The sequence below is a fragment of the Aquarana catesbeiana genome, linkage group LG01, assembly GCF_042186555.1.
Source record: "Aquarana catesbeiana isolate 2022-GZ linkage group LG01, ASM4218655v1, whole genome shotgun sequence".
Taxonomy (NCBI): Eukaryota; Metazoa; Chordata; class Amphibia; order Anura; family Ranidae; genus Aquarana; species Aquarana catesbeiana.
In genome coordinates, this window is record NC_133324.1 from 553,096,470 (window position 1) to 553,110,558 (window position 14,089).

The 14,089-nt window shown below is 38.3% G+C and overlaps 1 protein-coding gene across 3 annotated transcripts in view; it reads left to right on the forward strand.

Moving 5' to 3' along the window:
- Positions 1-621: 621 nt before the first annotated feature.
- Positions 622-14,089, forward strand: part of SSBP4 (single stranded DNA binding protein 4) — a 735,140-nt gene continuing 721,672 nt past the window's right edge. Inside the window, exon 1 of one of the 3 annotated variants that reach the window (XM_073595915.1) lies at positions 622-1,063. In XM_073595915.1, coding sequence (XP_073452016.1) covers positions 1,008-1,063 — 56 coding nt within the window. In that variant the 5' untranslated portion in view covers positions 622-1,007. The remainder of the gene's footprint in view (positions 1,064-14,089) is intronic. The other 2 variants (XM_073595931.1, XM_073595924.1) reach the window with 2 other exon arrangements.

Below are 14,089 nucleotides of genomic sequence, written 5' to 3' on the forward strand. Positions count from 1 at the left end.
ATAACCAGTCGGACTTACGACCAGCTCTCCCCACCCTAACGACCCGCTATACACCATTGTATGGTACAGTACAGTACAGAATTTTTTGTTAGTGTTCTGTACTTATGCAAATTAAAACAACGTTATTGAGCTGGAGTTTTGTGTTTAAGACTTTTTTTCACAATACAGTACAGTACAGTAGTTAAGAAGGCTTAAAATATTGATTACTTATGTCTCCTCGGTTAACGACCAATTCATTTAACAACCTGGTCGTTGGAACGGAACCTGGTCGTTGAAGGAGAGTCTGTAATATGTTAAACTGTATGTTCTGTTATAATTTTTTTTAAGCAATAACATAGTTTTAAAACTAGTCCTGCTGTGTACAATCTAATAACAACTTAATATGCTTTATTTGTTTATTTTTATAATGATGTCTGAATTAATTTGGTGTAAACATTGAGCATAATTATAAAAAAAAAACACAAATCCAAAATGAATCAAAGTAAACATTTAATATAAGAAAAGGAAACAAACTTAAAAAAAAAAATTATTATTATGGATACTAATTTAAAAAATATATGTATTAATATGCATTATGAATATATATATATATATATATATATATATATACACACACACATTTTTACTGTTTTAGAAATAAAACGTTTACTCAATTACTTAAATAAATCTAAATATAAACCTTCTTCTTGCCTTATGCATGCTGCATTGGCATTGCTCTTTTAAGAGTAAAAAAAAAAAAAAAAAACACACACACACACACACACACACAATGTCATCAGGGTGGGAGGGATGAACCATTCCTGGAACAGCTGAACAAAAAAAAAAAAAAAAAAAAAAAAAAAAAAAAAAGGCTCTGGCTGTTTCAAGATCCCCCATTAGAAAATGTGCGTGATTTGTGGCCAATGCTTCAGGGATGTAAAAAACTGAAGGGGTAGCTATGGAGATAGAGAGAGCATTGCTGGCTGCTTCCTTTGACAGGTGTTGAGTAGGAAAAGTCTGAAACAAGCATGTATGCCAAAGGGAAAGGATCCACTGTCCCCTCTGATAGCCAGGCAAGGGAAAAGTAAGTGCAAATCCATTGTAATGTTCACTGCATATACCTCGCTGCTTTATTTCTATGCTCCTTGCACGAAAGATGAATGGGAGCTAACAAATAAAGTGCAGGGGGATGGAGGTGAGGGGGCTCTAGATAAGCCATGTATGCTCCACATGCTCTACTAATGCTTTTCCTACCCTGGACACAGGGATCTAGATGTCAGTGCTGTAACTTTTTTTTTTTTATCCCATACTGGGAGAAGGTTACAACTTACTGCTACTGTCCCACATGTCCCTGTAGAGAGGAAACAAAGTAGCATGTGAATGTGTTTGTCACCCTGGGAGATTTGTATCTTGCATTATTGTTATTATCATGGGATCCTCAGTATGGGAGGAGGACTGGTGCTTTGTTGATGGAACATGAGTGCTCCAAGTGATCTTTTTCAGTGTATGAGATGTATGTGGGCTCCGTTATCATTGTGCATGTGATGTGAACTCTCTATAGATGTGTTTCCTGAGAGTGCAGTGCTTTGTTGTACACTTCAGTGCAGGCAACTTTTTTCACCTAAAGACAACATTCCCATCTTCCAGCATATTTAGTTCTGAGCAAAATAGCTGCTTGAGCTGTGCTAGATAATACATTTTATTGCAGTTTTCTAATAATCCAATGATCACTTACTTTCTGTTACTTTACTTTGTTTTGTTCATGTCTCTTCCTCATCTTAGTGCCAAGGTATTCATGATTATTATTATTACTACTACTATTATAGTTAGCAGCTAGCTAATCCCATTGTCATAAAGCATCTGTCGTGGCATGGGAGTAATGCAGAAAAAGTTTTTATTACACTGCAAAGTTTATTTAAGCAATCTGGCAATTTACAGGACTACCTTTAGTGTTTATATTATTCATCTTATAAAATCTATTGCTTGTATGCAAATAAACGTGTCCATTTCTTTGTTAGAGAAAATGCATCTATTCGAATGATAATGAAGTCGAATTGCTGATTTCATTATTTCAAATTTCCCTCCTGATTTTTGTTTCTTTTCATTGGATGATACTTTGCCAAGTTTACCTACCTATTGGAGCTCTGTATTAGGGTAGGCTGTCTTAATGTTTCTAAAATAAACATCTTTAAACTGCCCAACTCTTCTTGTCTGTTAAAGTTGATGTCTTCCACTTTGCAACAGGATGCTTCTCCCACCTCCAAATTACTTTCTAGCACTTATAGCACAGTGAGGGATGCTCTCAGAGCCAGCTGTAACAATGACCTGCTTCACCATTGTACTGTTCAGTCCTTTAGCTGCTTTATTTCCATGTATAGAACCCAGAACTCCTCGAAAGACATTGATCCATCAGTGTTTAATATGTTTACTTAATCTCCTTGTGTAAGCTTGGCTGTATACTTGGATTTACTACACTCTTGCAGCCATGGGTTATCTCAAGAGAGAATTAAATGAAATGATTATTTCATTGTATCTGTGTCCTTTTTTAATACAATTTCAAGTTTTTATCTATTACAAAGTGCTTTTTGGTACTGCATATTCGTTTTAATTGTAAGTCTGCACGTAACCTAGACTGATAACTTTGTGAGTTCTGCTTAGTAACATGCTTTAACCACCTACAGCTTGGGCATTATAGAACAGCAGTGGGTTATGATTTATATGTAGTAAAAAGTTTGACCCAATGTTTCTTTCTTGGTGAACCTTGTTGGTTGTCCACACTGTAAAACTCAAAAAAATGTAATTGTATGGTAGTGTATTAGTCATTATTATTTACACGCATATTATCTTGCCCTCTACAGTCAAGCGATGGATCATGTTTATTTCCATACACCTATTCTTCTTACCCTGTTGTTGGTTTGCCTGTTATTCCGAAAGGCTTGTGCAGTTATTATCAACTCTCAGTGTAATGTATAGTTTGTATTTATATAACTCCTCCAACTACTACTTGTAAGTACAAGCAGCTTTAGGATTCTAATGCAAAACAGATATTGTTTTAATGTACGTATTGATCAATAAAGTAATTATTTATGCAGTAAAATAATTATCATTATATGTGCCATGCTGAGGCACAAACTGACCGTATAGAAATAGAACCATGGTTCATTCAAAGAATAGATCAGTGCTCCCCCAGAGTTTGCACTTCTCACTGCACACTTGCATCATCTTTTCCTTATCATTGCTTCAGTGGTGATATCTTTATTGTTTGTAAGCTGAAAAAGAAATTTCCTTCTCTATGGAAAAGATGATCTTTACACAAAAACAGAATTTATTTTAACATACCTGAAAATCTCTGCAGGCTATGTCCTGGACTTTTTTTTATCACTTCTTTCCGCACCTTCATGTTACCCAGTTATCATAACTAATGATCAGGTTAGTGATTTGGTAGCATATAGTTGGTGGTCCAATGAATGTAAGTAACAACAATAAACTAAGAAAGTTTAACTGCTCTGTCTCTTCATCACTAAACTGTGAGCAAACTATTAAGGGATTGTACACTTTATCCTGTACACTTGCATCATTGCTTACACTACTCTATAAATGTCTATGCAGTGATCCAGTGTTTTCTGTATAGTTGTCTTTGCATTTAGAGCTTGTTCACTTGAAAAGTCTTCATTATGTAGTTCATTTTTATTAATCTGGATATTTAAAATTCACTTGTGTAAGAATCCTGTGTGTACATGCTAGGGCACCCTATCATGTCACTTATCCAATCTTCAGTTGGGATACGGGGAAGCAGGTTTTTGGTATGGTGGCTTGCATGGTGTCTTTATATATCGTCACTTTCCCCATCTCTAGTTGGGATACTGAGAGATAGGGTATTAGTCATGGTGGCTAACAGTGAATAATGAGCAGCACAACAGAGCATACACCTCCTTATATACCATCTTTATTGTAGGGACAAATGCAGGGGATGAAATACAGAACTGTAGCACGTAAACATAGGACTAGGCCATCTATGGGCTGACCAGTTCTAAAGTTTATAAGTTTGTTATGTCATACCTATATTATGTATTACATTAACCAATGAACCTATGCTTTTTTTTTTTTTACAAAGCAGCTCAACAAAATACACAGTAGTATGTTACTGGGTGCTGCAGTACAGTCTTAGTGCTGTGGGTTGCTATTAAAAATAAATGGTACCCCAAGACACTAACACATGTAATGCACATCACCAAGCATTGCAATAATACATCACATAAGTGTGAAGGGGCCCTAAGGCTTTTCCTCTTCTAAAGGTATGCAAACACTGTAGCTTTTCTCAATGCAACACTGACTTTGCTAAGGTGAAGGCTGGTCCCAAATAAATCAGTTTGAAAAAACAAACATCATTTTTTTTAAAAAACAGAGAAAGGCAGAAATCTGTAGAAATGCTTGCTAAAATGCTTTCCCATGTATATAGTTCCCCTACAGTGGTTTTACAGTTTTCTCAACAAAGCTGGGGTTACACTTTAAATCTATGACTACATGGCTGTTCCATTCAGTTCATAATGTGGCATAATCATAGATACTTTCTGCATACATTATCTAACAAGTGTAGAAACATGTTTTTTATTTTTTTATTATTGGGGCAGTTGCTAATATTTAGTTTAGTGCTTTCACTGCATTTACTGAACCCTTTCAGTTACATACTTTCCATTCTATGGTAATTCATGTACTCTTGCAAATGTTCAGTTAAAGTGAACCCCTATTCCATTTTACATTTTTAAAGTCCTGCCTAAGAGCAGACACCAAAATATGCCCTCTATTACCTTTATTAGCAAACATGCTTTTTCTGTGACTCACTATGACTTGGATTCACTTTAATTTCTGTGACTCACTATGACTTAGATTCACGTTAATACTTTATTACTAGGGCATGACTTTACCTGACTTCATGACTTCCCTGACTTCATGGCTAAAAGTCCTGCTCTCTGCTATTCTTCTTCCAAAAATACTGCATTCACGATCACTCTTATTAACCAGGTGGATGGCAGTTAGCGGAGCTCAATTTAAAATTCAGCAAAAATCATGTCATAGTAACATCAGATTTGGGCACAGTGGGGTCTTTCCTGGTTAACAAATGTAATAGAGATCTTGTGAAATAAGATTACAGTGATGCTGATCAGATGAGGACACTGCATAAAAATATTATTATTAGCAGTCTGGAAGGCAGAGTAGATATAGAACATTTTATTAACAAAATCAAGCATCCATAATAAACTTGCAGGCTTCTAAGTATGTCAAAACAGGAACAGGAACTAACTTGTACAGAGCATAGAAAGTATTCTACATGTAACACTGGTAAATAGTGACATCTACAGGCCAATATACTGTGACCCATAAATGACAGCTGAGTTTTTGCACAACAGTATTTAGAAATTTTCTGTTTCGTCCTGCATATTCAATGCAGTTTAGAACAATTTTAAGGTACTTTGTCTTTGCAATCCAGAGTTAGGCTTTATACAGTTATCAAATGTAAAAAAAAAAGTGAATGCTCTGAGGAAACAGCAGCTTGCACAAAAAGGTAACACACCAACCTAACACAAACAATATCAAAACAACATGCAGCGCTCAAGTACAAAGTGAATTAAATGAATACACAAATACAACTAATAAATCTGAAACTATGAAGTGACATAAATTATTAAATCATTAAAGTGCATCAATCAGTAAGGTGTACTGATATATACAAAAACCGTTTAGTGTGCAAACATAGCAATCCTAAAATTCTGATGCTCAATAAAGGTCCAGCAATTCATTGGGGTTGATTTACTAAAGGCAGATAGACTGTGCACTTTGCAAAGTGCAGTTGCACACTGCAAGAGCAGTTGCTCTAGATCTTAGTAAATGAGCAGAAGCTTTGCTGACGTCTATCATCCAATCACGTGCAAGCAAAAAATGTTTTTTTTTATTTTCCTTACACGTGATTAGGTATTCTTTGCAAAGTTCAGCTTTACCTAATTTACTAAGCTCTGGAGCAACTGCACTTTGCAAAATGCACAGTCTTTATGCCTTTAGTAAATCAACCCCATAATGTCCCCAAATCCACAACAACTAATCTTCCTGAGGCAGGCTAGGATGACACTGGTGCGATTCGGAAACCAGCATGACTCCTGTGCGAGTTCCCGCATCGCATCTGACTCGCAGGTAGGTCACACTGCTCTCTGCAAACTGCTGTGAGTGTCAACAGTAAGCCAATGACACCCCCAAAGCGGTTTACAGAATGCAATGTGAACCCTGGAATCCAGTGCGGACCAAAACAAGGGTCCTGCAGCATTTTGGGGCGAATGCGATTTCACCCATACAAACTGTATGGCTGAATTCGCATTGCACAGACATATAGTTACATAGTTACATAGTAGGTGAGGTTGAAAAAAGACACAAGTCCATCAAGTCCAACCTATGTGTGTGATTATGTGTCAGTATTACATTACATATCCCTGTATATTGCGGTCATTCAGGTGATTATCTAATAGTTTCTTGGAGCTATCAATGCTCCCCGCTGAGACCACCGCCTGTGGAAGGGAATTCCACATCCTTGCCGCTCTTACAGTAAAGAACCCTCTACGTAGTTTAAGGTTAAACTTCTTTTCTTCTAATTGTAATGAGTGGCCACGAGTCTTATTAAACTCTCTTCTGCGAAAAAGTTTTATCCCTATTGTGGGGTCACCAGTACAGTATTTGTAAATTGAAATCATATCCCCTCTCAAGCGTCTCTTCTCCAGAGAGAATAAGTTCAGTGCTCGCAACCTTTCCTCATAACTAAGATCCTCCAGACCCTTTATTAGCTTTGTTGCCCTTCTTTGTACTCGCTCCATTTCCAGTACGTCCCTCCTGAGGACTGGTGCCCAGAACTGGACAGCATACTCCAGGTGCGGCCGGACCAGAGTCTTGTAGAGCGGGAGAATTATCGTTTTATCTCTGCAGTTGATCCCCCTTTTAATGCATGCCAATATTCTGTTTGCTTTATTAGCAGCAGCTTGGCATTGCATGCCATTGCTGAGCCTATCATCCACTAGGACCCCCAAGTCCTTTTCCATCCTAGATTCCCCCAGAGGTTCTCCCCCCAGTGTATAGATTGCATTCATATTTTTGCCACCCAAATGCATTATTTTACATTTTTCTGCATTGAACCTCATTTGCCATGTAGTCGCCCACCCCATTAATTTGTTCAGGTCTTTTTGCAAGATTTCCACATCCTGCGGAGAAGTTATTGCCCTGCTTAGCTTAGTATCGTCTGCAAATACAGAGATGGAACTGTTTATCCCATCCTCCAGGTCGTTTATGAACAAATTAAATAGGATTGGTCCCAGCACAGAACCCTGGGGAACCCCACTACCCACCCCTGACCATTCTGAGTACTCCCCATTTATCACCACCCTCTGAACACGCCCTTGTAGCCAGTTTTCAATCCATGTACTCACCCTATGGTCCATGCCAACGCACCTTATTTTGTACAGTAAACGTTTATGGGGAACTGTGTCAAATGCTTTTGCAAAATCCAGATACACCACGTCTACGGGCCTTCCTTTATCTAGATGGCAACTCACCTCCTCATAGAAGGTTAAAAGATTGGTTTGGCAAGAACGATTCTTCATGAATCCATGCTGATTACTGCTAATGATATCATTCTTATTACTAAAATCTTGTATATAGTCCCTTATCATCCCCTCCAAGAGTTTACATACTATTGATGTTAGGCTAACTGGTCTGTAATTCCCAGGGATGCTTTTTGGGCCCTTTTTAAATATTGGTGCTACATTGGCTTTTCTCCAATCAGCTGGTACCATTCCAGTCAATAGACTGTCTGTAAAAATTAGGAACAACGGTCTGGCAATCACCTGACTGAGTTCCCTAAGTACCCTCGGATGCAAGCCATCTGGTCCCGGTGATTTATTAATGTTAAGTTTCTCAAGTCTAATTTTAATTCCGTCCTCTGTTAACCATGTAGGTGCTTCCTGTGTTGTGTCATGAGGATAAACACTTGCAGTTTTGGTTACTGAAGCCCCCCGATTCACTCGTGAAGACTGAGGAGAAGAATAAATTCAATACCTCTGCCATCTCCCCATCCTTTGTAACCAGATGTCCTTCCTCATTCTTTATGGGGCCAATATGGTCTGTCCTCCCTTTTTTACTGTTGACATACTTAAAGAATTTCTTGGGATTTTTTTTGCTCTCCTCCGCTATGTGTCTTTCATGTTCTATCTTAGCCATCCTAATTGCACCCTTACATTTCTTATTGCATTCTTTATAAATTCTGAATGCTGTGGATGATCCCTCAACCTTGTATTTTCGCATGTGATTTGCACAGCAAATCTGTCGAAAATCAGACGGACTTTAGATTTGGAACATGTTTCAAATCTTTCAGACGGACTTGATTCCAGGGGAAAAATCTGTTCGTCTGTATGCTAGTCCAACCGACAAAAAAAGGACGCAAGGGCAGCTATTGGCTACTGGCTATGAACTTTCTTATTCTAGTGCCTTCGTACATCATCACATTCAAACCAACGGACTTTCGAACGGACTTCAGTCCGTTCGTGTGTGGGCAAGTCCGGTCATTCGAAAATCCGCCGTAACTCCGTCGAAAGTCCGTCGGAAAGACTGTCGGACCTTTGATGCTGAAAAGTTTGCTTGTGTGTACGCGGCATAAGAGAAGTATGGGGGATTACATGGCTGATCTCTTTCTAAAACTGGCCATTCAGCAGACGGAATAAAAAAACAAAACGGGTTCTTCCATTCACAAAAACAAGATGGATGGAGGAATCAACACCTTCGGGAAACCCGCCGCTTACAAGATATACTGATCATTTTCAAAATGAATAAAAAGAATTCAATACACAGGATACACTGATCAGTGGCTACAGCCAATCGATGGAAAATTTTCCACATTTTCGAGAAGAGGAGCCCACGCACTGATCAAAGTTCTGCTAGTCCCCAAATCGATCAGTGTATAGAAAGCTTAAGAATGGTCTGTCTCTGGCTTCTATACTTTCTAAATCACTATCTATACAGATTAGATGGTTAGAGTGAGGTCAGAACTCTCAATTGCATACCTATTCCAGGTCAACACCTGTGATTTTTTGGATTAATTGGTATTATTAATTTGAACAATGATAGAATTAGCAAAAATTGTTACATTATATAACTCCTGGATTGCTACATAATCTAGTGCTGGAGATTCTCTGTAGTTTTTACAGAGCAGTTTGGATAGTAGTTTAAGATTAACACATTACACACAATTTAAATTAAGTAGAAAAAAAAAAAAGAAATAATAATACTAGCCCATGATAGTCATATCCCTGAACACTATCTGACAATGACAAACCATATATTATCAAAATATACTTTGAGTAAAGTGACCACTAGATGGCACTGTTTATAAAAACAAAAATCTATATAAAACAAGCTGTGCTTATCAGGTAGCAGGTTCTATTTATTATTTTAAGTGATGACTTTGTAATTATCCTTTATTCTTAACACAATCGAGAATATTTATTTAAAAAAATGACTGCTGACAAATGTCCAGACTATGAGTAGTTTTTGATTTTTTCTAGATGTGTGCAATTTGTGTGGTGTTTTATCCTGGTGATAACTGTTAGCGGCTGTAAGCTCTAAGACCCCACTCTACAAAGAAAAAATAGCTATTATTCTCCTAATTCCTGTCCTCATGTCAGTTCTTGGATGAAGATATATTAAAGCCACCTATACACCTATTGGGAAGATTTTCTTTCACTTCCAGTTCTTGTGTCACCAGGACCTCGGTGTAATCTGCAGGAATAAATCCCTAACCCATAACAATATACAGAATGAGTATCATGTTTAGCCACTTCACCTCCGGAAGGTTTACCCCCCTTCCTGACCAGGCCATTTTTTGCGATACGGCACTGCATTATTATAACTTACAATTGCGCAGTCTTTCAACGCTGTACCCAAATAAAATATATGTCCTTTTTCCCACAAATAGAGCTTTCTTTTGGTGGTATTTGTTTACCTCTGAGGTTTTTATTTTTTGCGCTATAAACAAAGAACGACCGACAATTAAAAAAAAAAAAACAATATATTTTACTTTCTGCTTTACATATTTTTGGTAAAAAAATCCCAATAAGTGTATATTGCTTGGTTTGCACATAGCGTCTTTTAAATTTTTTTCCTAGGAATGACGGCAATCAGCGACTTATAGCAGGACTGCGATATTGCAGCAGACATATCTGCACCTAACTGATACTTTTGACACTTTTTTTAAAGAAAAAGTGACATCATTACAGTGATCAGTACTAAGGTTATACACTGTCACTGTACTAATGACACTGGCAGGGAAGGGGTTAACATCAGGGTTGATCAAAGGGTTAACCGTGTGCCTAGCTAATGTTTCAGTGTCGTGGGGGAGGTACCTTTACTAGTGGGAGACATGGATCAGTGTTTCTGCTTTACAGAAACACTGATCCATGTCTTCTGTACTGACAGAACGACAATCTGCCTTGTTTACATAGACTGGCATTCTGTCAGTGTACCAAACGATCAGCGGGTGCCGGTGGACATTGGGTCCATGGGACCTGCTGATCAGCTCCCGCTGTGTAAAATCACAGCGGGGGCGAGCCGCCGGAGATGCGCACTTGTTCCCAAAACCCAGAAGTGCAGAATCCCGTATATATATCTGTGATTCTGCACTGCCCTGTAGCAGTAAATCTGCTATGAGGTGGTCGACAAGTGGTTAAAAAAGCCGTACCCTTTGTCATCAGGGCCTCATGCACACTGGATGTTTTTTATGCAGCTCCTGGGGTCGTTTGGCATGTTTTTTTTCCCTCCTGCTTATATGGTATTGATTTACTAAAAGTGGAGAGTGCAAAATCTGGTACAGCTCTGTATAGAAACCAGCTTCCAGTTTTTTTTTTTGTTATTTTTTGTGAAGTTAGAAGTTAGAAGCTGATGGGCTACCATACACAACTGCCCCAGATTTTGCACTCTCCGCTTTTAGTAAATTAGTCCCTACATGTCCATGCAGACATAGGTGTTTAGAGGAGTTTAGAGGCACAAAAAACCCACAGCCAGTGCATCCAGGAGCAGCAGAGCTTTGACAGAAAAAATGCTTGACGCACCTAAACGCGTCTACTTTAGCACTTGAGTGTTAATTAATTTCAACGGCCAGAATAGATTATTATTCTGAACAATGAAATTAATCAATGCCAAAAGTTCAACACCTTGGCCAAAAATTCTAGGGACAAGTTGTAAGTCTTCAAAAAGCTAAATGCGTATTGACCTTGGTTCCTTACAGAAACATTCTAAACCCATTGTGAATTTTTTAGACAACCCTGGGTCAGCAATCAAATAACACAGTTGGCATTGGCTGAAAGCCTTCTCAGCTTTAAGACTAGACTGCAGTAGACCTGACGTATCAGGAATTACTGGGCCCCTTAGATGCCTACCTACAATTAGAGGCATACTGACTGACCTGAACCCATCTCTTAGAGTAGATCTACATTTTCTTCCTTCAGGGATATAAGAAACCCTTAGAACCCCTATAATACTGGGCAGTATACTGACCTAACTCTAGTGTATTTTTTCTTCCCTAGACACTGGTAAGACAAACACCACATTTGCACTTAGAAAAAAAGGACAAGAAGAGCATTTCTTTAAACTTTGAAACCAATTATGATTGCCCAAAAAGAGAATTTACCTTAACTTTTATAAAACCATTATTTAACAAAGTTTGTGACATTATCATTCAACCAAAATACAGAAAGTGCTAAAAATGGCACCAACATTTCTAGTCACTGACTAAATTCACGAATTCATAAATGATGGCAGTAAATAGCGCTAAATAATACGTTGTACCTACCTATTATTTTATGCTAGCAAAAGTATGCCTGCTTAGGCAACAGGGAATGGAAACAGTTGTATGGCAAATTAGATACAGGAGAAATGACTGGGTATATACTGTACAGAAGAGTGCAACCCACACAACACTATACAAATAAACTCACTTTTTTCTTCATGTGATAAAGTCTCAGGACATTCCCTATTTAACACTTTTATGGCTGAATGAAATGCTTTAGATTGTTGCTTTCTTATGATCATATGGATCATATACTGTTTTCTTGCAATAATAAGTCATAACTAACAGATTCAAATTAGGCTTGAGTGAATCTTAATAGAGAAGTATAGTTACATAGTTACATAGTTAGTCAGGTTGAAAAAAGACACAAGTCCATCCAGTTCAACCATATAAAAAAAAAAAAATAAAAATCGGACAATCCAATATACCCAATACTATACCCACAGTTGATCCAGAGGAAGGCAAAAAACCCCAGCAGAGCATGCTCCAATTTGCTACAGCAGGGGGAAAAAGTCCTTCCTGATCCCAGAGAGGCAATCGGATTTTCCCTGGATCAACTTTATCTATAAATGTCAGTACCCAGTTATATTATGTACATTTAGGAAAGTATCCAGGCCTTTCTTAAAGCAATCTACTGAGCTGGCCAGAACCACCTCTGGCGGGAGTCTATTCCACATTTTCACAGCTCTTACTGTGAAGAAACCTTTCCGTATTTGGAGATGAAATCTCTTTTCCTCCAGTCGTAAAGAGTGCCCCCTTGTCCTCTCTGTTGACCGTAAAGTAAATAACTCAACACCAAGTTCACTATATGGACCCCTTATATATTTGAACATGTTGATCATATCCCCCCTTATTCTCCTCTTCTCAAGAGTGAACAAATTCAGTTCCTCTAATCTTTCCTCATAGCTGAGCTCCTCCATGCCTCTTATCAGTTTGGTTGCCCTTCTCTGCACTCTCTCCAGTTCCCCGATATCCTTTTTGAGAACTGGTGCCCAAAACTGAACTGCATATTCCAGATGAGGTCTTACTAATGATTTGAACAGGGGCAAAATGATATCTCTCTCTCTGGAGTCCATACCTCTCTTAATACAAGAAAGGACTTTGCTCGCTTTGGAAACTGCAGCTTGGCATTGCATGCTATTATTAACATTATTATTATTATTATTATTATTAACATGACCGCTGAGCACTCAGTTCTTAGTCAGCTCAGAGCAGAGAGCAGTGACTGTCAAATCAAGACTCTCCGCTCTGTCTCTCCTGCAATCACTGTAGCCTCAGGCAGGAGAGGGGGCAGGCCCTGCTTGCTCCAGCTCAGAGGTGGAGCCAGCTGTCAATAAGGTAGCCAAGTGGATTCTGACAATATTGTCAGGATCCTTCCAGGGCTCTGCCACGTCAGCAGATAGTGGGCAATAGCCCACTATCAGCTGACTCTGGGTCACAGGAGAGCAAAAGTATGTACACTCCTTTAAACCACAAGAGAAGTAGGGCTAAGAAAGCTTTGGCTGTACTTCTTCTTTAAGTTATATCATATCTGATTGGTACAATGATAAATCATTTGCCGTATTTGCATATAAATGCAAGCTATTTGCATATGACTGTATTTGCATACTTGTGTAACCTGCAAAATAGTGCCCTGGCCACAGATCTGCCGAGGGCAGTTGTGCTGTGTGTGATCAAGGTTTTTTCAGGATATACAGTACCAGTGCTCCTGTACTATGGCATGAGTGGCAAATCGTCTTTATTGTAGGGCAGACAGAATCTTTCAGGAACCATTTGTTATTCTATGATTTGGTTGTGTACTGTTATCATTGGATTCGGGGGCTAGAGTGCACATTAAACTTCATTTAAATGGTCCAACAAGTGTTTCAAAAAATAATTTAGTTTGAGTGGATGCTCAGAGTTTTCTGTGTCTGGTTGAGCCTGAAACGTGCTGCCAAGCCACATAAAGTAAATCCCCATGGCCATCTTTTTGAAAAACTATATTGTGGCCAATATGTTGGTTAATTTTTATGAAGATTCTGTTTGAGCTGAGTTTCTTTCATCAGACTATGACCTGACCTGAGCTATGTTAGCTTCACACACAGGCATTATTATGCACAGAAGTCTACAACATGTGTTCCGTTGATTTCTACTGATGTGTTTGACAAGTTTCTTTCCTAAAGGAGACTCTGTCACCATGTAATAAAAGTAAAAAAAAAATAAAAGATGCATACAAAAGAAGTCTTTATATACTTAGCT